General features: G+C 40.2%; 1 protein-coding gene across 1 annotated transcript in view; it reads right to left on the bottom strand.

Moving 5' to 3' along the window:
• Positions 1 to 26,118, bottom strand: part of LOC126106344 (uncharacterized) — a 261,730-nt gene that overhangs the window by 32,067 nt on the left and 203,545 nt on the right. Inside the window, exons 21-22 of the mRNA XM_049912595.1 lie at positions 19,114 to 19,239; positions 3,881 to 4,145 (exon numbers count right to left, since the gene is read on the bottom strand). Of these exons, the coding sequence (XP_049768552.1) occupies positions 3,881 to 4,145; positions 19,114 to 19,239 (391 nt within the window). The remainder of the gene's footprint in view (positions 1 to 3,880; positions 4,146 to 19,113; positions 19,240 to 26,118) is intronic.

The following is a 26,118-nucleotide window of genomic DNA, read 5'->3' on the forward strand; positions in this document are numbered from 1 at the left end:
GAAACCCAGTTTCTAAGGTACTACGCAACTGATGAGGAGCTGATATTTAATGGCATCTGTGAACAGAACTAATAGGGAACTGATATTTAATGGTAAGTCATCAACATAGAAGAGAAATAGGACTGGGCATAATATTGAGCCTTGTGGAACACCCTGAGATACTTTTTTTCGAGTAAGAAAAAAAACTTGTGTCATTTAAAGAGATGATAACTCTTTGCTTTCTGTTTGATAACTAAGATTCAAGCCTTTGTAGGGCACTGCTGCTAATGCTGTACTTTTCAAGTTTGTAAGTAAGCAATGCATCGTTTACAGAATCCAATGCCTTTGTTAGGTTGCAGAAAATTCGTGCCACTTTATTTCTCTTGTCTAATGACGTACTTATTTTCTAAATGAAACTGTTCACTTTATTTGTAGAGCATTTCCCTACTGAAACCAATTGATTGTTTAGAATAATAGAATATTTTGCAATCCAGTTTTGGATTTGGGCAACAGCAAGTTTTTCAGATATTTTAGATATGACTGGGACAATTGAGATAGGATGATAATTTCCCATGATCTCTCTTGCTCCCTTCTTGAAGAGTGGTTTGACTTAAACACATTTCCATACCTCAGGGAAACAGCCCTCTTCAAAACATTGCTTTATTATTTGAGCTAGTGGGTTTGCAATTTTATTGTGTACCACTTTAACAACTTGGATGGATATTCCGTCCCAACCTGCAGATGTCTTGTTCTTTAATGTTAGTATAGCATTTTCTACATCTTCCACAGAAAATTTTAAAAATTTTGTAAAGCTTTCAGATTTTTCATTTGGGCCAAAGGGATTTATTTACTTGGTTGTGATAATGTGTTACATCTACATCTATGAAGAATTTGACCACATAGCCTTTGTCTTATTTTTATGGTTTCAAACTAACCTGTTATTTGGCAGCTGTTTTGTTGCATTGACAACTCTTTTACATATGGTTTCATAGAGTCTAACATATTCAATGAAATCAGTATCTTTATTATATTTTAATTCTCTGTGCAGTTGCCATTTCCTTACACTGAAAATTTTTTATACCCTGGGTAATCCACTTTAATTTATTTGTAATTTTATTGCTGCAGAGTCTAGGTGGAAATGTTTCATTAAATACACCAAGAAAACTAGTTAGAAATGTCTCAAAGTTTTCATCACTTGTGTTACAATGATCAAAAGGTCATTTTTTTTCTCTTTTTGCTTCGTACTAAATATTAGCAAGTCTTCTTTGCCAAAGTTGCTTCTCACATGGGTTCTCGTACATGAAATGTTCCTGTCTGTGGCAGCTCAATGAACAATGCACCATGATCTGAAATACCTATGTCTAGACAAAATTTATACACATCTTCAATGCATAATTAGTTAGAACATTGTCAATACAGGTTGCAGATTGGCCATTGTGTCTAGTAGACTCAAGGAAATTCAATTTGAAACCACATTTCTTTACTAAGTCATTGAATCTTGAAGCATAGCTACTATCAAATGTGATCTCTGTATTAAAATCAGCAGCTATTACATTTTTTTTCTCTACAAAGGTCTTCTATCATAATTTGAAGCTTAGATAAGAATAGTTTTGTTGTTGACATTCCAAGGATTCTGTATATTGAGCTTATTAAAACATTTGCTAGAGAGTCCACTATTTCTGCACAAAACATTTTTCATTTAAATAATTAAAAAAATGGTCGCATAATTTATATCACTATATAGAAGTTTACATGAGCCCCCACATGACTTGTTTCTTCTGCAAAAGCTACTTGCTAATCTGAAGTTCCTTATTTTATTTAAAATTTTAATTGTGTTCTCAGTAAACCAGTGCTCATTTAAACAAACAACTCTAATATCTGCACATTCTGTCAGAATGATTTCCAGTTCATCTATTTTGGAGCTTTTATTATTTGAAGCATCAGTGTTTCAACAATATTGCAACCCATTCGTGAGTACTGCCACAGTGCTTGGAATCCCCATCAGGTTGGGTTAAAGGAAGATATCGAAACAATGCAGAGGTGGACTGCTAGATTTGTTACCACTAAGTTTGATCAACATGCAAGTATTGCAGAGATGCTTCATGAAGTAAAGTGTGAATCCCTGGAAGGAAAATGACATTCTTTTCGAGGAACACTATTGAGAGAATTTAGAGTGCCAGCATTTGAAGCTGACGGAAGAATGATTCAACTGCCGCCAACATTCATTTTTTGTGGGACACACAGAGATGAGATGTGCAAAGTTAGGGCTTGTATGGAGGCCTACAGTCATGTTTCCCCCACTCTATTTGCAAGTGGAACAGGAAAGGAAATGACTTGTAGTAGTACAAAGTACCCTCTGCCATGCACCATACGGTGGCTTGTGGAGTGTGAAAGCAGTTTTACATTTCTGAAAATTTAAAACCATTTGCAAAGCTTTGCATCACTTCAAACTCTTGTCTAGAACTGACTGGATATTTGTGCAGCTTTTTTTAGAGTGTACTTCACTACATATAACTGCAGCATCCCCAAAATGTCTTAGGTTATTGGTACCATTAATATTGCCTGCCATGTCACTAATACAACATGAACAACAAGGGCCCCAGCGCACTTGTCTGGTCCACAGTTCGTGGTCTTGCAGTCGTGTTCTCGCTTCCCGAGCACAGGGTCCTGGGTTCGATTCCCGGTGGGATCAGGTATTTTCACCTGCCTCATCATTTCATCATCATTCGTGAAAGTGGCGAGTTTGGACTGAGCAAAGGTTGGGAATTTGCATGGGTGCTGATATCCTCGCAGATGAGCACCCCCACAAACCAAACATCACCAACATCATCGTACTTGTCTGGGGCACACCTTAAGTTACTTGTACTTCTGTCAATGACTCGCTATCTGAGATAACACATTCTATTCTACTTACCAAGAAAAACCCAACCCCGTCATATACTTTTTATGATACCAAATGTAGCTGTACTTTTGTCAATAACTGTTGGTCTGGTACCAAGTCGAATGCTTTTTGGAAATTACAAAATACTGCATCTACCTCATGGACTTGAGATGCAACTTTTTAGGATGTCATGTGAGAAAAATGGAAGTTGGGTTTCAAACAACTGATGTTTTCAGAATATGTTGTGGTTGGCATGGGGGAAGTCACTCTCTTCAAGATAACTCATTATGTTTGAGTTCAGAACATGTTCTAGAATTCTACAACCAATGACCATCAATGACAAAGGATGGCAGTTTTGTGGATCACTTCTACTATCCTTCTTGTAGACATGTGTGACCTACGAATCACTGGGCACCATTTTTTTCTCAACTGATCTATAGTAATTTATGGTTAAAATGGGAGCTAACCAGCTGCACATTCTGTACAGCATCTGACAGGAATCCACTGGACTCTGGAGCATTGTTTGCTACTTTGCACTTGGTTTACTTATGAAATATAGATGTATATATAAACACAAAACACAAAACTAGGAAATTGTAATCTTTTAATTACATACATTCAACACTTTCTGCAATCTAGTGCCAGAACAAGCTAAAGAAGGACTACACAAAAACAATTGTTTAATATATTTTATGGGATGTAATAGTCTCCTGACACAATGAATTTTTATTTTCTGTTGTGAACATATTTTATGTTGAAATGACAGATAACGTTTCAAACAAAACAGGTCAGCTTCATGAAATAAGTTGTTTAAATGACCAACATAGATAAAATAAATAATTAAAAATAAATAAATAGCTGAAGCGTTTATCTTTCAGAATTAGAGCCCTATTTCCAAACATTTTACAGGACTAAAGTACAAAAACCTACACCAGGAGGAGAGGATGGAGATTTGTGTATGTTCCAAATACAAGGTAAGTAATTATATCACACAACAGACAGAGAGAAAAATATACATACTTGTGAATGTAGAAGCACGTATTTTGCATCTGTACAGGATATGCTGAATAATGGTAACACTGGCACAAGCAAACAAAGTCCATCAGCAACTCCTTTCCGCAATTCTTCATTGCTGGTAGGATTGGTGACAATTTGTGACACGACATTTGCTACCACAAGTAGCTCCTGAAGTCTTTGACTCCCTGGCCCACTGTGTTTTGCAGAAGCAGCCAGTACACAACTCAGGAGGTGTATTGCTGCCGCCTGCATTCCACTGCTTGTACACCTACAAGAATTTTAATATAAGAACAACCTCTACATGAGACACAGTATGAGGGTCATTCAATAAGTAATGCAACTTTTTTTTCTGAAAGTAGTTTGGTTTTATTCAGGATTCCAATACACCATATTATTCCCCATTATTTGGCTACAAAACCCTATTTCTCAACATAATTTCCATTCAATGCAACAGCCCTATGCCACCATATTGGGAGGGTCTATATTCTACATGGTACCACTCTACTGCTACATGTCAGAGCCATCTTACTGTATCAATAAGCTTCCCATCATCCACATACTGCTTTCCATGGAGTGCATCCTTCATTGGGTCAAACAGGTGGAAGTCGGAAAGTGTGAGATCCAGGCTGTAGGGTGGATGAGCGAGAACAGACCAATGAAGTTTTGTGAGCTCCTCTTAGACACCTTTCCCAATGACTGACCATGCTTGTGTTGTGATGGAGAAGGTGAAGTTTGTTTGCATTTTTGTTGTGACAAACATGCGGAATTCATTTCTTCAATTTCCTGAGGGTACATAATACACTCGAGAGTTGATTGTTGCATCATGAAGGAGGACATCTAACAGAAGCCATTCAGACTTCCAGAAGACCATCGCCTTGACTTTACTGGCTTTGAATTATTTCTTTGGAGGAGAGGTGGTGTAGCACCACTCCATGAATTCCATTTTGTTTCTGATTCAAAGTGATGAACTCCTCTTTCATCAGTGGTGATGAAGTTTGACAAAAAATGGTCATGATCAACCACATAACATGTTAGCAATTTCACATAGCTGGTCCTTCATTGATCTTTGTGGTCTTTTGTTAAGTGGCAAAGAGCCCAGTGGGCACACACCTTTCAGAAACCTTGCTGATGGACAAGCACGTCAGTACTACCAACAGAGATATCCAGCTGAGAAGCAAGGTAATTGATTGTGGTCTGTTGATCACCTCAAATGAGTGTGTCCTCACATTCCAACATTGCAGGAATCACAGCTATGTGTGGTTGGGCGGCACGTGAGAGATTGGACAGGTCTGTGTGACCTTGTGGCAAAAATGACAGACACCTTTCCCAATGACTGACCATGCTTTTGTTCACTGTCAGGTCTCTGTAGACACCCTGAAAGTGCTTATGAATATCTGTGCTGCTCTAATTAATGACAACTCTCTGTTTGGAATGCATCTCTGTTACAGATGCCATTTTGAAGGCTACATATAGTGCTACCACCTATTGGAACTTCATGATTATAGGGGCTGAAGTGGGAATATTCCACGACGCTCCACAACAAATTCCACATTTTTTAATCTGAAATTGGATGAGAAAAAGATGTATTGCATTACTTATTGTGAGCCCTTCATAATTCACTCGTTCATTCATTCTGTTCCATAGATTCTTTCAAGAAGAAGAACCTTCAGCAATGTGGAAACTAGTCAAGATATATGTAAACAAATGACAAGCAAAGGACAGGAACTTAATCTGTAAACTGTATTAAGAGCAAACTATTACTGTGATGTTTCATGCCATTCGGTTTTTAGACAGCTAAATTTAGTTAAGTAAATTAAAGCTACTGCCTCCTCAGTTATACTAGATAGCTGCTGTTAACCTGCTATTGGTAGCTTAATATTACTTAATTACACTGCAACTTTTCTAAGACAGTCCTATTTACAGTACATTACCACTTGCCATTTAGATACCACAGCTGATCAATCCATGAATTTAGATATTGACATAATTTGTAGAAATAGTGACTAATGAGGAATTTTTTTTTTATGGGTACTTTTTGAATTTTTTTTGATGGTTCTGAACCCTAAACAATGGGGCAATCTGTAGATGAAAATTGTATTGTGAGTGTGGGTCCCAGCCCTGTTGAAAATGATTTTTATTATCAACAACAAAAGCCATTAGGGAGTAAATGTATTGGGAAGTGAGTGTAAGAATTCCAATATCCTTACAAATGATTCTGCAATATCCTCACTGCTCACTTCTGCTAAACAAGCACTTTGTGTACTGTACATGCACTGTCCCAAATAACAAGCCACACATCGTCAGGTGGCTTGCGGAGTACAGGTGTAGATGTAGATAATTGCATAAGACAAATAGCGGAAATAGGCAAAATAAGCCACTACTCTTGTCATAAAGTCAACATAATGAGAGATGCTTTTAAGGACATAAGATGCTGAAATGAGATTCTTGATAAGTTTATCTGGTTGTGGATTTCCTTTTAACTTACCCAGTCACACTCCGCAGAAATTTTATACATTTCACTTAATGCATGACTATTGATGTCTGTTTCTGGTGCTGAAATATTAATTTGCCTTATAACTCTATAGCATGAGTGTGCATAATCAAACAGTGCACGATGCAAGTGCCTCCATGGCTGACCTAACAAGGTTGTCTCGAACCTGGACAGACAGTACAGCAAGTGCTGTGCTGTCTGCACAACATCCCAGTACAAGTGCAGTGCACAGGGTCCTTGGTCTCATATGTTTTCCTGCTTATTATATGCTCTCCTACAAGACTGTGCATTGGTGTGTTCTATAATTATCAGGCTTTGTATTATTCTGTACTTCATTCACTATGACTATGAATATTTTCATGTGGAAGCAGAACAAAACTTGGTAGGTATTATTTTTGATATTGTGTCTGTACAACATTACAAGATACTTGGCAACAAGTGTGGTACTCAACTCTACGTATTTTCTTCCGAGGTTCGATATACAGCCAATATGTCAGTGGAAGAAATTCTTCAGCCTCTTGTTGAACAACAGTGTGCTCACACTATAGAGTTACAACACGTTGCTTATTATGAAACTGCATAATATACGTCTTCATAAGATTAAGGCTTAACTGTTAGCTGCAAGCCATGAGTAGGCCTGATTAGATAACTTAAGCACTGAGAGTGTTAAGACTTCTCTGACAGAAAGTTTTAAGTGGTACCAAAAACAACCTGGTAATAACAGCTATTGAGTTAAGTAAGCAATAAAAGTAATAGCTTGTGAACAGTCGCTGATACATTTCGCTCACCACAAATAATCATTCAAAGTACCACTGTCATGTTTTCTATACTGTATGCATCACACATTATAAAATCTGAACTTGTGCATATTGACAAGAAGTTTTTTATCTATATAGCACATTTGTTATTTCTTTTATGATTTTATTTTGTGATCCACACCCAAAATGTGAGAGCATCATTAGGATGTAGAGCTAGTCAGAAAAAATGATATTTACTTAATTTTATCCATTTCTATAACTTTTTCTTCCAAGATTTTTGTAAAATAAAGAACAACTGCCTTTAGTCACAATCGTGATTTTATTTTAATGTACAATCCATATCATGCCCTGGGGGCTCATCCTCAGGTACTTAGACAGTTTAAATTGATTATTTTTTGACATTTAGGTTAATTCTGGTCTCTTTGCAGTGATGGATACTTGGTTCTTGAAGCACAGTATGAGTAAAAATGTTTATGTTGCAACTCACTATATAGCAGAGATGCTGAGTTGCAGATAGGCACAACAAAAATACTCTCACAATTAAAGCTTTTGGCCACCAAGACCTTCATCAACAATAAACACACATACACATACACACACACTCACGAAAATGCCACTCACACACACGACTGCAAGCTCAGGCAATTGACACCACTCTGTGAGCAGCAGCACCAGTGCACGATGGGAGTGACGACTGGGTGGGGTTAAGGAGGAGGCTGTGGTGGGGAGGGGGAGGGATAGTATGGTGGGGTTGGTGAACAGTGAAGTGCTGCAGGCTAGATGGATGGCACGGGAGAGGTGGGAACCGGTGGGGGTGGGGGGCGGGGAGTGGGGGTGGGGTAAGTAGTGCAAAAGTAGAGAAATAAAAAGACTGGGGGAGGGGGGGGGGTTGGAGTGACAGCTGTGTAGTGCTGGAATGGGAACAGGGATGGGACTGGATGGCTGAGGGCAGTGACTAACAAAGGTTGAGGCCAGGAGGTTTACGGGACTGTAGGATGTATTGCAGGGAAAGTTCCCACCTGTGCAGTTCAGAAAAGCTGATGGGAAGGATCCATATGGCACAGGCTGTGAAGCAGTCATTGAGATGAGGGATATCATGTTTGGCAGCATGTTCAGCAACAGTGTGGTCCACTAGTTTCTTGGCCACAGTTTGTCGGTGGCCATTCATGTGGATAGACAACTTGATGGTTGTCATGTTTACATAGAATGCAGCACAGTGGTTGCAGCTTAGCTTGTAGATCACATGACTGGTTTCACAGGTAGCCCTGCCTTTTATGGAGTAGGTGGTGTTAGTGACCGGACTTGAGTAGGTGATGGTAGGAGGATGTATGGGACAGGTCTTGCATCTACACTCCTGGAAACTGAAATAAGAACACCATGAATTCATTGTCCCAGGAAGGGGAAACTTTATTGACACATTCCTGGGGTCAGATACATCACATGATCACACTGACAGAACCACAGGCACATAGACACAGGCAACAGAGCATGCACAATGTCGGCACTAGTACAGTGTATATCCACCTTTCGCAGCAATGCAGGCTGCTATTCTCCCATGGAGACGATCGTAGAGATGCTGGATGTAGTCCTGTGGAACGGCTAGCCATGCCATTTCCACCTGGCGCCTCAGTTGGACCAGCGTTCGTGCTGGACGTGCAGACCGCATGAGACGACGCTTCATCCAGTCTCAAACATGCTCAATGGGGGACAGATCCGGAGATCTTGCTGGCCAGGGTAGTTGACTTACACCTTCTAGAGCACGTTCGGTGGCACAGGATACATGCGGACGTGCATTGTCCTATTGGAACAGCAAGTTCCCTTGCCGGTCTAGGAATGGTAGAACGATGGGTTCGATGACGGTTTGGATGTACCGTGCACTATTCAGTGTCCCCTCGACGATCACCAGTGGTGTACGGCCAGTGTAGGAGATCGCTCCCCACACCATGATGCCGGGTGTTGGCCCTGTGTGCCTCGGTCGTATGCAGTCCTGATTGTGGCGCTCACCTGCACGGCGCCAAACACGCATACGACCATCATTGGCACCAAGGCAGAAGCGACTCTCATCGCTGAAGACGACACGTCTCCATTCGTCCCTCCATTCACGCCTGTCGCGACACCACTGGAGGCGGGCTGCATGGTGTTGGGGCGTGAGCGGAAGACGGCCTAACGGTGTGCGGGACCGTAGCCCAGCTTCATGGAGACGGTTGCGAATGGTCCTCGACGATACACCAGGAGCAACAGTGTCCCTAATTTGCTGGGAAGTGGCGGTGCGGTCCCCTACGGCACTGCGTAGGATCCTACGGTCTTGGCGTGCATCCGTGCGTCGCTGCGGTCCGGTCCCAGGTCGAAGGGCACGTGCACCTTCCGCCGACCACTGGCGACAACATCGATGTACTGTGGAGACCTCACGCCCCACGTGTTCAGCAGTTCGGCGGTACGTCCATCCGGCCTCCCGCATGCCCACTATATGCCCTCGCTCAAAGTCCGTCAACTGCACATACGGTTCACGTCCACGCTGTCGCGGCATGCTACCAGTGTTAAAGACTGCGATGGAGCTCCGTATGCCACGGCAAACTGGCTGACACTGACGGCGGCGGTGCACAAATGCTGCGCAGCTAGCGCCATTCGACGGCCAACACCGCGGTTCCTGGTGTGTCCGCTGTGCCGTGCGTGTGATCATTGCTTGTACAGCCCTCTCGCAGTGTCCGGAGCAAGTATGGTGGGTCTGACACACCGGTGTCAATGTGTTCTTTTTTCCATTTCCAGGAGTGTAGTTCTATTACAGGGGTATGAGCCATGAGGTAAGGGATTAGGAGCAGTGGTTGTGTAAGGATGGAGTAGTATATTGTTTAGGTTCGGTGGACAGTGGAATACCACAGTAGGAGGGGTGGGAAGGACAGTGGGCACGACATTTCTCATTTCAGGGCACAAAGAGAGGTAATTGAAACCCTGGCGGAGAGTGCAATTCAGTTGCTCCAGTCCCGGATGGTACTGAGTTATGAGATAAGGGATTGGGAGCAGGGGTTGTGTATGGATGGATGATTATATTGTGGAGGTTTGTGGATGGCAGAATACCGCTAGAGGAGGGGTGGGAAAGACGTTTTTCTTCAATCCTAACCCAGTGCTGTTTTCCTTTGTTACGATTTTCTTTTGCATCACTATACTGAATGCCCGTCCTTCTTTATGTTCTTTCCTTTGTTTCTCTTGTCACCTTATCAACCACACTGCATGCTCTACTTATGAGCCACAGTGTATCAACCATCTCGGATGCGCACAACAGATGACTACAAGACCACGCTGATTGGTGGTGCAGCACATTACATCCCACATTACTCCCGCCAATCCTATATTTGATCACCCTCCCTGCATCATTTCCCAAATTTTTGCGTGTTAACTCCTGCACCTTTCCGGTGCCACACAATCTTGTGTCTCATCCTATGAACCCTTGCGCACCAAATGGTTCAAATGGCTCTGACCATTATGGGACTTAACATCTGAGGTCATCAGTCCCCTTGAACTTAGACCTACTTAAACCTAACTAACCTAAGGACATCACACACATCCATGCCCAAGGCAGGATTCGAACCTGCGACAATAGCGGTCGTGGGGTTCCAGACTGAAGTGCCTAAAACCGCTTGGCCACAGCGGCTGGTCCTTCCCCACCCACCACACTTTCTCAATTCTATCCCAGTTCACACCCACTAATTCTATCTCGACCAGTCACATCTGCCATCCCCCTTCTTCTCATCCACCCACAGACCTGATACCCATAGTAATTATCCTTTCCTTTGACCCTTGTGACTACTTGCCAAATTTTATGAGTTTTCGCCTTTTGCTATCGTCAACTCTATCATATTTCATTTTGCTTCTACCTTTTGCATCCATTTCATCCTTTTCATGAATTTTCACATTTCTTTGGGTGTATTTTTGCAAAAATTTTTGAAAGTAATTCTACATTATTTACGTAATTTTTCACATTTTTTCAAGCACCATGGATCCTTGCTCCTTCCATCTGCATCAATACATAAAAGATTCCTCATCCCTAGCCAGATCCCAGTCCCATATACTGTTCCTGCACTGTTGCTTGGCTCATGGAACCCCCCTGATGGCCTTACGGTCAAATTACCCATCTCTCACTGCAACCCCTCCTTCCACAATGACCTCCACCTGTTAAGATTCTGTCAATCCTTTGCCCTCACTTACATAGTCCTACAAAACCATATCAACCAAGCCCAAACCTCCTTGCAGTTCCTTTTCTCCATTCACAAAATTCTCTTGCTATGCAATCCTAAATTCCTGGAACCAATAACACACATTGAAACTCTTGCCCTGCAGGAACTTCAGCAACATGCACAATGTCACCTCAAAAAGCACTGCATCCTGCTCACTTGCTACTCCTGCCTTGGAGTACCACTGTCCACTACCTCCAAACCTCCCCCATGTCCTCTCACAGCTGACAAGCCCTATCTTGCAGAAGTACTACATTTACTCCACCCCCAAAACTCCCTCCCACCACCACACAGAATCCAGAACCTAAAATGACCTGCAACACAGTCATGAACCTATCCTCCAGAAGCCTTAGTCCCACAGAAATACCAGTCCTTTCCAAAAGCCTCATCTTTTGCCTCTCTCCCAAATTCAATCATGCAGGGCTTGTTAAAGACCTTCTCCCGGTCCCTACAGTGGAAACACTTTTTTTGCCAACAACCCTACCAATCAGACTCAACCAAAGATGAATATTGAACCTTGCCTAACTCAGTTCACTCCTCCATTCAACTGTGATCCACCCGAACTGCCCCTAAACCACCCCTGTAAACTTTCCAGGATTTCTTAACCTCAAACCTTGCCTCACCATCATTCCCCAAATCCCTCAACATGCAAACTATTCTTACATCCTCAGAAAGAACCGCAGTCCACCATCTAAGAACTGATCCCGACCTTATAATCCTACCTGTGGACAAAGGCTCCACCACTGTTGTTTTGAACTGCAAGGATTACCCTGCAGAAGGACTCCACCAGCTGTCAGATACTTCCACCTACAAACCTTGCCACGGTGACCCTATTCCAGTAATCCAGTGGGATCTCCTGTCACTACTCCAATACTTAGGCCTATTCCAGAACCTCTCCCCAGAGTCCGTCTCTCTGCTCACCCCTACCACTCCTTACACTCCTACATGCCTCCTAAAGTCCATAAACCTAACCACCAGGACACACCATTGTGGCTGATTACTGTGATCCCACTGAGAGAATCTCTGCTCTCATAGACGAACACCTTCAACCTATTACTTGGAACCTACCCTTCTACATAAAGATACCAATTATTTCCTCCTATGATGCTCCACAGTTCTTGTCCCTTTACCACATGGTGCCCTGCTTCACTATTGATGCCACCTCCCTGTACAGTAACATTCCTAATGCCCATGGCCTTACCACTATAGAACACTACCTTTCCCAACACCTGACAGATTCCAAACCAACAACCTCCTTCCTAGCTGCCATGACCAATTATATCGTCACCCACAATTACTTCTTTGAAGGCATTACCTACAAACAAATCCTGCTATAGGCATCTGCATGGCACCATCCTATGCCAACCTATTCATGGGCCATCTAGAGGAATCCTTCCTAAAAACACAGAATTCTAAACCCCTCACCTGGTTCAGATTCACTGGGGACATTTTTTATCTGGATTGAAGGTGAGGACACTCTATCCATATTCCTCCAGAACCTCAATAACTTCTCCCCCATTTGCTTCACCAGGTCCTACTCCACCCAACAAGCCACCTTTGCAGATGTTGACTTCCACCTCAAAGATGGCTACACCTATACCACTGTCCATATCAAACCTACTAACCACCAGCAATACCTCCACTTTGACAGCTTCCACCCATTCCAAACCAAGAAGTCCCTTCTGTACAGCCTACCCACAAGTGGTCATCGCATCTGCAGAGATGAGTGGTCTCTCTCAAAATATACCAAGGGTCTCACTGAAGCCTTCACAGACCATAATTATCCTCCCAACCTTGTACAAAAACAAATCTCCCTTGCTTTTTCTTTCCAGTCTTCCACCACCTTCCAAAGTCCCATCATCTGGTCACAGAGGAGCATTCCCCTCATAACTCAGTACCCCCCCAGGACTGGAGCAACTGAATTACATTCTCCGCCAGGGTTTCGATTACCTCTCGTCATGCCCTGAAATGAGAAATGTCCTGCCTGCTATTCTTGTCACTCTTCCTACAGTGGTATTCCACCATCCACCAAACCTACACAATATACTTGTCCATCCTTACACAACCCCTGATACCAATCCCTTACCTCATGGCTCATACACCTGTAATATACCTAGATGGAAGACCTGTCTCATACCTCCTCCCACGACCACCTGCTCCAGTCTGGTCACTAACATCACCTATCCCATCAGAGACAGGGCTACCTGTGAAGCTGCAACCACTGTGCTGCATTCTATGTAGGCATGACAACCAACAAGCTGTCTGTCCACATTAATGGCCACTGACAAACTGTGGCCAAGAAACAAGTGGACCACCCTGTTGCTGAACACTGCCAAACATGATATCCATCATTTCAATGCCTGCTTCACAGCCTGTGGCACATGCTTCCTTCCCACCAACACTAGCTTTTCTGAACTGCACAGGTGGGAACTTTCCATGCAATACATCCTACATTCCCATAACCCTCCTGGCCTCAACCTTCGTTAGTCACTGTCCTTAGCCATCCAGTCCCTTCCCTGTTCCCATTCCAGCACTACACGGCCATCATTCCACCACCACACCCTGTCTTTTTATTTCTCTCCTTTTCTGCCACTCCTTGCCTCTCTCCCCACCTCTCCCATGCCATCCCTCCAGCCTACAGCACTTCCCTATCCACCACCCCACCATAATAGCCCTCCCCCTCCCAACTCCAGCCTCCTCCTTACCCCCACCCAGACAAGTAGCTGATATTAATTATTTTGTTCTGTTCTTTTTTTTTCTACATTATAATCTCTGCATATGTGTGTGTTCTATGAGGATCATCCACAAAGTAAGTTCTGTTTCTATTTCTATCCATGGCTGTGCTACAATTGCAGTTCCGAGCATGAGCGGCAGTTACTCTGACTCAAGGAGAAGACACGTATGCCATTTTCAGATCTCTGCTGCCGACATGTGCTTTGTAGTACTTCTTTATAATGTCAGCTGTAATTGAAAATGCCACCATGTGTGAAATCAGATCTGCGATTCATTTTCTAAATGAAAAGAAAGTTAAACCAAAGGAAATTCATCAGCAAATCTGTGAGGTTTACAGACAAAATGCTATGAGTGATTCAGTGGTTAGAAGATGGGTCAGACTGTTCAATGAAGGACATGACCAAATGTACAATGAAGAACAAAGTGGACACCTGTCTGTGGTTACTGATCAACTGGTTCACACAACTGAAGAGAAGATTAAGCACAGCCATAAGTTTACTCTTAGTGCCCTTGCTGTGGAAGTTCCGCAAATCTCACGATCACTAATTCATGAAATTGTTACTGAAAAACCAAAATTTCGAAAACCTTGCTCACATTGGGTACCCAAAATTAATACTGAACAACACAAAAAACAATGGATAAGCAGTGCACTTCAGTTTTTGACACTCTATAATGAAGAAGGCGATGGGTTTCTCGGATAGCCACGGGGGATGAAACTTGGGTATCGTATGACACGCCTGAAACAAAATGACAATCAGTGGAATGGAGGCACACTTCATCTCCAATGAAGGTTAAGCCTAAGCAAATCTTGACACCTCCAAAATTCATGTGCACCATTTTTTTGGGCCATAAAAGGCATTTTGCTGATTGATTTCTTACCACGAGGCCAAACAATCACTGCACATGTTTACTGCGAGACCAGTAAGAAATTGCACTGCGCAATACAGAACAAATGCCGAGGATTACTGTCAAAAGGTGTTGTTTCTTTCCACAATAATTCACAACCTCAGATGGCGAATGTGACCAAACAACTCTTACGGGAATTTCACTGGGGTGCATTTGATCATCCTTCGTACAGCCCGGACGTCGCTCCTAGCGACTTTCATCTCTTCTTAAACCTAAAATCTGTCAACACTTCAACGATGATGACAAGCTGAAAGAACACATTACCACATGGTTGAATACACAGGCAGCAACCTTCTACAAAGAAGGAATGCAAAAACTTGTGCCATGCTATGACAAGTGCCTACAAAATTTCGGAAGCTATGTAGAAAAGTAATTTACCAGTTGTAGATTTTTGTACTAAAATTTTTTTTCTGTATCTGTACATGTTTGTTTTATATAATCAAATGGAACTTACTTTGTGGACATACCTTGTATTTTAATGGAGGTATGTGTTATTATTATGTATCTCCATATTTAAGTACTATAAAAACAGAAAATGAAAAATATTTAGGAAGAAAACAGTGTGGAAAAATTTAAGAAATAGGAATGAATGCAATGTGTATTTAGCTTGCATGCACTTTCTTTTAATATATGATGTTTTTGTATACACCTTTGTAGACATACAACTATATTCATTGATGAGTCACCAATGTTTCAATCCAATGATTGTATACGACATGTCATGTGACAGTAAAGATTCTGCTCTATTCTATTCCTCCTCCCTGTTGTTGCATTCTCTCTCTCTCTCTCTCTCTCTCTCTCTCTCTCCACCTTTCTCACTCTCCATCACCATCATCCTCTGCTTTCCTCCCCTCACTTCCCCCCCCCCCCCCCCCCCCCCCTCTCTCTCTCTCTCTCTCTCTCTCTCTCTCTCTCTCTCTCTACCTCTTATATGCTCTACCTTCTGAACTCCTTTCATCTTGTTGTGGAGCCACTGAGTCATCTGTTGAAAGACCTGCCTCGGTCTATCCCACTTCCCCCTCCTTACTCCTGCTTCCTTCCTTACCCCTTCCCACCTCCATCAGACCAGGCAACAGTTTTTAATAACCAAAAATCTGTCTCACCTTGGTCACAGCAATATGTTTTTAGATGTCTGTGTGATTGTGTGTGAGAATGTGTGTACTTCTACACAAAGGGTGCCCTTATGGTAGTGTGTGGGGAGGGTGGGGAAGGGGTTCCTAGTGCTGAAATATGGTGTATTTTTAATACATTGGAAGATGAATATTCACTCATAGGTAGGCATACAAAAGTTCTAGTTCCAACACCATTAAACAAACTACATAACAGCAGCTTTTAAATCATTTTTTTAAAAGAAAAACATTCAAATATACATTTTTTTCCTTTCCTGGGAGCTAGCAGGGGGGTGGGTGGCTGCCCCGTGCCCCTAGATATAGGAACTCTTGCTTCTACTAGAGAAAGAGCACAAGCTTGAAAGATACTAAAATAGTTTTCTATTGCATGTTTCTATATGCCACACAAGTCACCTGTAGGTGAGTTCTTGCCTTTCCCTTATTTTGTGCAAATTTTCAGATACTATGTTCATATCACCAGCATTTTCATCATCCAGTGCAGGCTTTCACAGCCAATGTTTCTGTTCTTGATGATTTTTGTTAGATGCGTATTACATCATGGTCCGTGGCATGTTTCTGTGGCCAATGTTTTGTCTCCTAATGTCCTAATGCAGGAGACATAATTAGACGCTATAAAGACCATGGCCTGATGCCCATAAAACAAAGGTCACTGTCATCATTGACATTTGTTCTGTTCCATGGCCAAGTCTTTCATGGCAAATTCTGGGTCTTAAATTCTTTCCCCTTCCATATCATCCTTTTCATTTTGCGGTATGCTGAATATATCCTGATGTCATCCATTGGTCAGTATCTTCTCCGTTCTATGACCCTTTTCCATTCATGTAGTACACTTCAAATGCATCACAATTCAAAAGTATTATACAATGTCACAAAAATTCTGTGAAGATAACAGTGAGTTATGCAAAAGTTTAAGATGTTTAAGTTAGTAAAGATATCAATACCAATCAGACATGAAATAGTAGTGTGTTATATACCTTTATGTTTACATACTATGCTCCTTTATGTACTGTCTTGGTATTTTTTTTTAACAAACACCTGTTTCATTTCATAAATAACAGAACCAGACTGTATTAAAAAAAAAAAATGAACTGCACGCAGGACTGAGGTTTGCCAATGCATTGTTGAGCTGTGCAAAAATAAAGCCATACTAAAAAAAAAAAAAAAAAAAAAAAAAAAAAAAAATATATATATATTATTGCCAATCCACACTACACACTAGCTGAGTCTCTCTGCTTTGCACAAAATAAATAAATTTTTATACACGACTCTTATATGAACATTATTTAACATAGTCACTTAACATTGAGTGATTACTGCAAAGGCCAGGAGGTGCTATATACTTGTATGAGACAGCATTATCAGCACCTGACAGAGTTTGAAAGATGCCTCATTGTGAGCCTCAGTCTGGCTGATGGGTCAAATTGTGCAATATCAAGTTTCGTGGGGTGTTTGGATGTAACAATGACTTAATGTTGGACTGCATGGGAAGACATAGTGGTTGCCTAGGTTCAAGTTCACCAATTCTGGCCATCACAAGGGTGGAATGTCGTACTGTGCACCAAGCACATTGTAACCCATTCACATGTGCACCTGCCATCCGAGAACGAGTAATGGCCTCCCTACAACAGGACTGGGCAGCCTTTAGTGACCCATGGGCCTGATTCACATATTTACTTAAGTTTGCACACTGACTCAACAAGTGACATGATGTGACAGCAGCACTCTTAGTGCACATAGTCAAAACTACAGTGGCTGTGACATTAATGAAAATAATGCAACACACAGATTTGAATGGCACCCATTTCCCAACATGCCACACCAAGAAACTATTGTCTTTGAGAATATATTCATTTCCTTTTCATTGTACGTTCAGATGTTTACATTATTTTATACATCACAAAGATCGTTTCTTTACTTACGATGTTTTACAATATTTGTCTTAAAATCTTCCACTGCAAAATGCTCCAATGCTATTAATAAAGAAAAATGTTCATGGCATGTAAACAAATTAAAACATCTGAAGATGGTATGCCAGACACCTTGAAATGTCATCACGGAAAAATAAATATCTATAAATCAACTGGCTGCAGCAAATTCATTATAAATTACCTTCAGTTTCAACAGGTGCAATGTTCTAATACATTTACAATGGACAAGAATTATTTACTAATGCTCATATAAGAAAGAACAGAAAAACAAAATATGGTACTGAGATAGACATTCCCAGTCAACAAACACTTAAAAGTAACTTCGGAGTTTTTGGCCACACACAGATCATTATAATTTTCTTTTTTTAATTTAGTGTACTAATATCAACAAACACAATTAGCAAACATTGTTTTAAATATTGGTACAAAAATACTTTTAATGGATGGTCACATAGGCATGAGACTAAATAAATTAAGCTATCCTTTTTCCATCTCAAAAAGTTTAAAAGTCTAAATCACTTGAATTTAGTATGTATTGGCTGTATTACATGCATCGAAAACTAGTATAATGTGAACAAGAGAATGGCGAATATCCAAAAATGCAGTGTGGCCTCAGCATCCAGAGGATATGATCATGTGTGTGTGTGTGTGTGTGTGTGTGTGTGTGTGTGTGTGTGTGTGTGTGTGTGTGTGTATTTTCTATCTCTGACAAAGACCTTGTTGGCCGAAAGCTAACTTTCAGTCAGTCTTTTTGTTGTGCCTATCTGTGACTAGGCCTCTCTACTAAATGGTGAGTAGCAACTATCCTTTTCATAATATTGTTACAGTCTGTCCTGGATTTTCCATTGTTGAAAAAAATATGTTGTTGTGGCATTATGAGTATCCACTCTTGTGTGAATACAGTTCCTATGATAGTATGTAACAACATTACACACATAATTATCAATCCAACTTATTTATGAAAATCTTCCCTCAAACATATTTTTCCCTCACATATTCACCAGATTTCCACCTACATTTGTCTATAGCGAAGAATATGTGGTGCTTTGCATCTTACTTACTGCAAATCTCTTAGAATTCCTGTTGAGATGTACTGATTAAAATAGTCATGCTTGATGATGTGTTCCCTGTAGGGGGGATGTCTACCAGCCGATAATCCCAAGACAATCAGCTTGTACAAAGCATATCTGAAAAATACCACCAGTTGCTACATTTATGAGAAATGTTAAGAAAACTGTAATATAGGTAAAATAATGACAGCCATTTGCCATGCTGAGCAATGGATAGACATATACAAAAGCTTTTGATTATTGTGCAGCTCAGTTATCAAACTTTATACTTTTTATTACAGTTCTGGTGAAACTGGACATGAAATATTTTCTGCATTAAGAGAATAAGTAATGTAAGTACAATTATGAAGTCACTGTAGTAAAAATCACACTTTTTCTTGAAAAAAATTGATCATAATACTATATGGTAAGCTATATTGCAAACTGAATGTAATCAAAATTATTTTATTTCTGTAAAAACATTGATATTGGCACCAACAAAGACAAATATAAAGTTTTTCATAATATATTGTACAAATATAAAAGTACTTGTGTTTAAATAGATTGTACTAACAAGGTACTTGATGTTTAATGAAAGTTGTGTTAAGAAGTTAATTATAACATGAGTCATTCAGTGACTCACAATATCATCTTTGGGTACTCACTATATGGATTTTTGTTGACAAGTAGTACGTTTAGAGATGTGCATGTGATTGAATTGAGCTACTGTTGACAAGATAATTTGTTACAATCTGAAATGTATTAATGATGGAAATTGTAAGGTATGTCAATTGAAGAATTGTAGAAGCAGAAATGAAACTCTTCATTTAATCAAATATGTGAAGAGACAAGAACTTGGAAATCCACTTGCAGCCATAATCATCAACCTACTCAACTAAGCAGAGTTTTACAAAAATGAGTGATAAAAAACTTATGAGTACAAAAGATAAGTAAAAACTGAAAACATTACTTATCTTAATGAGAATATCATAAATATTTCTAACTAGTCCACTTCTTTCTTTTTGAGGTTTAAGATAATAACCAGCAATATACCTCACAAAGATTCAATACGAGGTTTGGTGAATGAATCAGTACAGTATGTTAACTAGAGATTGTTCAGAACAACACACACAATGTCTCATATGCACACATGCATGTGTGCACAATGTCATTTTGAGGGTTACAGATGAGGACCGTATGTTTGGATTGGACATGTGTAGAAAATTGGTTCATTCATCCAATGATAGTGTTTTGCACGTCTCATCAAGAAGGAGAACCTTCACTGAGACATCAAGATGTACATTTAACAAAAGACAAAAAATCCTATACTGTATTAATCACAAACAATCACCATGTGGTGATAAAAATGATATTGAATGACTTCGCATATATACCAAAACTGACGTCGTAATGAAATAAATATTATCGCAGAAAAATAACAGACTCAGTAATCAATTAATATGATCTGCGAATGTAACTGAAATCTCTGATCTTTTGCAAAAAATAAAAAAAATAAAAAAGATCTCTCTCTCTCTTCCCTTTTGTTTCTGCGTAGTGTAAGAAGCCATTTTGTGATGAGGAATGAAAATGTGTAAGTTTCATGTAATATTTAGCCTAAATATAATCAGTTGTTACTTACAAGTGATGCTAATGTTTTTCTGTAACAGCTCCTATATCCATGAAATGATAAATTTCAATACTTTATGCAAATTTTATAGTGGAACATTGGTGCAGAGGTCAGCGCCATTGTTCTAAATGATAACAGCGCAGAGTTGTAATAAATATCTTAGTATTCGCTAATTTTGACAAGTAAAAATAAATGTAAATGTAGGAGAATTCTCTTGATTAGTGGTTCTTCCTTTGAAACAGTAAAGGTGGTGAGTTTTTCCAGTACTGAATCATATTTGAGTAAAGTGAGTTTGGTAAATTTTTTCGATCCCTGCTTAACGAAATTGCAAGGATCTCCTTAGCATTGCATTTTCATAAAAGTAAAAAATAATTTACAAAAATCAACTTTAATTTAGTGATATACAGTTATATATCTGGAATTTTGTGTGTTGGTGGTGTCTTTAATATAAAAAACATCATGTTGGGCAAACTAACTGTGAGAAGTACCACAACTGATTCACTGATGTAATTAATTTTCCAGTAGTGAAACAGGCAGAATAATACTAATTCCAACTTTTCATTACATATAAATACCAATACATAAAGAACCACCATAACCATACTGCTTAATGCTGTTCACACTTACGCCATCTAAATTTAATCCAGTATATTGGTAATAAAGCAGCTAACTTGAAGAAAAGCAGTTTTAATTTACAGCTGCTGTTTATCTGTTATTACTGGATTAATATTTACTTAATTACACTGACCATTTTCAATGAAAATATTTTTTTACATCTGTGAATACAAGGACTGTTTGTAATACACAACTACTTGTCACAAAGCTTTAAAACAAGACTCTGCTACTTGTCATGTATCTAATGAGAAATATTTTAATTGTATTTTGAATTGGCAGGGATTCCCAATTTCTTTCTTTATATGAAGTGAGGACTTCTTGAGTATCTTACCAGCAAGGTACATTTTGAACCCTAGGCAATGAGACAAAGCCCACATGAAAATTATTTTTATGTCTTGTGCTGTGGCTGTGTAAATCGCTGTTCAGTTGACACTGATATTTATTAGTAGAAATAAATGTATTGGGAAGTGAATGTACGAATTCCAAGATCCTCAAAAATGCTTCTGCATGTTGTGTGACTATTTTGCATAATATTCTGATTGCTCACTTCTACTGAATAAACATGTTGTGTACTGTTAGTATTCCATATTTCTGGAAGGCTTTTGACACTGTACCACACAAGCAGATCATAGTGAAATTGCGTGCTTATAGAGTTCATCTCAGTTATGTGACTGGATTCATGATTTCCTGTCAGAGAGGCCACAGTTCGTAGTAAGTGACAGAAAGTCATCAAGTAAAACAGAAGTGATTTCTGGTGTTCCCCAAGGTAGTGTTATAGGCCCTTTTGCTGTTCCTTATCTATATAAACGATTTGCAAGGCAATCTGAGCAGCCATCTTCGGTTGTTCGCAGATGACACTGTCATTTATCGACTAATAATGTCATCAGAAGATAAAAAAAAACTGCAAAATGATTTAGAAAAGATATCTGAATGGTGCAAAAAGTGGCAGTTGACCCTAAATAATGAAAAGTGTGAGGTTATCCACATGAGTGCTAAAAAGAACTCGTTAAACTTCATTTACACGATAAATCAGTCTAATCTAAAAGCCATAAATTCAACTAAATACCTAGGTATTACAATTACAAACAACTTAAACTGGAAGGAACACACAGAAAATATTGTGGGGAAGGCTAACCAAAGACTGTGTTATATTGGCAGGACACTCCGAAAATGTAAGAGACCTACTAAAGATGCTGTCTACACTATGCTTGTCCGTCCTCTTTTAGAATACTGCTGCGCGGTGTGGGGTCCTTACCAGATAGGACAGATGGAGTACACTGAAAAAGTTCAAAGAAAGGCAGCACATTTTGTATTATTGTGAAATATGGGAGAGAGTGTCACAGAAATGATACAGGTTTTGGGCTGGACAACATTAAAAGAAAGGCGTTTTTCGTTGCAATGGAATCTTCTCATGAAATTCCAATCACCAACTTTCTCCTCCAAATGCGAAAATATTTTGTTGACACTGGTCTACATAGGGAGGAACTATCACCACGATAAAATAAGGGAAATCAGAGTTCATACGGAAAGATACAGGTGTTCATTCTTTCTGTGCGCTATATGAGATTGGAATAATAGAGAATGGTGAAGGTGATTTAATGAACCCTCTGCCAGGCACTTAAATGTGATTTGCAGAGTATCCATGTAGATGTAGATACACTGCCGCAAAATATAATCCTGTAAAGCAATAGAGAATGATAATAATCCTTCTTAAAGAGGAAACCTCATGACAACTACAAGCAACATATATAAATGTAAATGACTGGCTGAAGGAAATGAGCTAATAATAAATATATCTTTTCTGGACTTCAGTTTGAAGGAGGAAATCTCTGACACTTCTGTGACAATGAACTCCAGAGGAACTACACTCTCCCTGGAAACAAAATTATAGCATATGGCTTCAACGTGATTTTAAATGGCAGACATACACATAACAGAAACAAATCTAACACTGAAGAATGTATGTTGCAAGCTATGTTTACTTGCATACAAAGCAAGCTCCAAGATTCTTTGAATAGTATACTTTGCCCAGTTCTCCAGCACTCTACAGCATGGGATTATAATCTGGGGTAGCACATGTAAATGTGTGAGAAAGAATTTAAAGGACATAAATAAAAACTTTCAATGAAGTACATGAATGGCTCCAAGTGGTCTCCAAGTATCTGAACATACTCATTTCCTGTCAATGATTGGCTCAGTTGGACCATAGGACCCAGTCCATTCCACATAAACACAGTCCACATCATTATGGGGTCACCACCAGCTTGCACAGTTCCTGGTTGTCAACCTGGGTCCTTAGCTTTGTGAGGTCTGCACCACACTTGAATTCTACCATCAGCTCTTATCAACTGAAATCAGGACTCATCTGAGCAGGCCACAGTTTTCCAGTCATCTAGGGTCCAACCAATATGCTCATGGGCCCAGGAGAGGTGATGCTGTGCTGTTAGCAAAGGTACTCGTGTCACTCATCTGCTTTAGCCCATTAATGCCAGATTCCACCACACTACCCTAATGGATATGTTCGCTGTACATCCCACAATCATTTCTGCAGTTATTTCATGCAGTGTTGCTTGTCCATAAGCACTGACAACTGTACAGAAATATTGCTACTCTCAATCGTTAAGTGAAGGCCGTCAGTCACTGCATTGTCTGCAGTGAGAGGTAATGCCTGAAATTTGGTATTCTTGACACACTCTCAACACTGTGGACCTTGTAACATTGGATACCCTGACAATTTCCGAAATGGAACATGCCAAGTGCCTAGCTCAAACTACCATTCCATGTTCAAAGTCTGTTAATTCCCTTTGTGTGGTCATAAGCACATCAGAAACCTTTTGACATGAATCGTCTGAGTATCACTGACATCTCTGCCAATGCACTGCCCTTTTATACATTCTCTACAGTATCACCATATGTATATTGCTATACCATAACTTTTGTTCCAAACGACGTGGTGTAGTGGTTAGTTCACTGGACTTCCATTTGGGAGAATGATGGTTCAAACCTGTGTCCGTCCATCCTGATTTAGGTTTCCCGTGATTTCCCTAAATCATTTCAGGCAAATGTCAGGATGGGTCTATTGAAATGGCACAGCCGACTTCCTTCCGCATCCCTTCCTAATCTGTAATCTGATGGGTGGGACTGATGACCTCACTGTTTGCCCCCCCCCCCCCCCCCCCCCCCAAAATCAGTCAACCATGAGTTTTGTCATGTCGATGTAATGCATAATGTTGGAGTCTCAGGGAGGCTATTTGGCTCCTGTTTATAGGACAGTAGCAATGCCAGAAGACTGTAGCAAAATGCACAAAGACCTACAGAGAATTGATGATCACTCCAGGAACTGGCAGTTGACCCTGAATGTAAATAAATGTAACTTACTGTGCATAAACATGTGAAGATATTCACTACTGTTTAGTTGCACAGTGGTCAGAAAGTCACTGGAAACAGTAACTGTTGTAAAATACCCCGCAGTAGCCTCCTAAAATGGAATGACCGCTTGAAACAAACACAGGGTGTATACGGCCCGGGACATCCGGGAATTCCGGGAAAAACCCGGGAATTTTTTCATCCGGGACAAATCCGGGAAAAACCCGGGAATTTTTTAGAATTCCGGGATTTTTCGTTGTTTTAGATTGCAGTTAAAGTTTTGTAGGTGTGACGTGTAAGATCTGATACGCTGACGAAGAACTTTAGTCCACTACTGCTAAATAATATTGCAGCAATGAAACACAAATCACAGAATAACACCAAAATAAAAGTTTAGTTGCATAGAAAATGGGTAAATAGTGTCAAAGGATTTAGGTCGATGATTATGCAGTACGTCCGTAACAACTAACATGCATTCGATGTGTGTGACGTCACAATTGTTTACATTTCTAATGGTTCAAATGGCTCTGAGCACTATGCGACTTAACTTCTGAGGTCATCAGTCGCCTAGAACTTAGAACTAATTAAACCTAACTAACCTACGGACATCACACACATCCATGCCCGAGGCAGGATTCGAACCTGCGACCGTAGCAGTCCCGCGGTTCCGGACTGCGCGCCTAGAACCACTAGACCACCGCGGGCGACTACATTTCTAACAGATCACCAGAAAATATTACGAATAGTGGCTTGAGATGCGTTACTTTCGAAGTAAATTTCCACGCAAGATGATTTATGTTACGTGTGAGAATGTGCAGTGCATTTGTTAAATCACGGGGCGTTATAACTCTCATTCAAAACGTAACACTTTGTGGATCAGCCATTTGAAAAATGTCGGGCCCAGAAGATAAGTCACTTATGCCACTATTTAAAATTTTAAAATTTTACCGGCACATTTGTATTTGATATGACTTAACGTGTAACACACGCTAAAAAAAGACCTAGCTTCAAGTTAGTTTTCATATTTAATGTTGTTCTTTCATAGATAAAAAATTATGCAATCGATGGCAAAAAGTTCCATTGACCTTCACAAAAATGTGCATAATGTGTTACTGAGCAATGTCACAAGTCCCTTCATGCCAGAACACTTCGACTTTTCTAAGCAACTGATAATCATTTTGGCACGATTTTAATTGCCAAATTAGAGCCTGTTAGTAGGCCTACGGACTTCCTATCATTGTAGGACTAATAACAGTGGATGCCAATAGAGGATGCAATTCTCGTTCGTACATACACATCTGCTTACGAGTTAACCGGTGTAGAAACGCACTTTGCTGAATTCAGCGAGCTCGGCCTACCTTCGTAACGTACGCGCCGCGGCCTGTCTTTCTCGTAGGCCTCGTGCTCTG

Source organism: Schistocerca cancellata, chromosome 10, assembly GCF_023864275.1.
Source record: "Schistocerca cancellata isolate TAMUIC-IGC-003103 chromosome 10, iqSchCanc2.1, whole genome shotgun sequence".
Taxonomy (NCBI): Eukaryota; Metazoa; Arthropoda; class Insecta; order Orthoptera; family Acrididae; genus Schistocerca; species Schistocerca cancellata.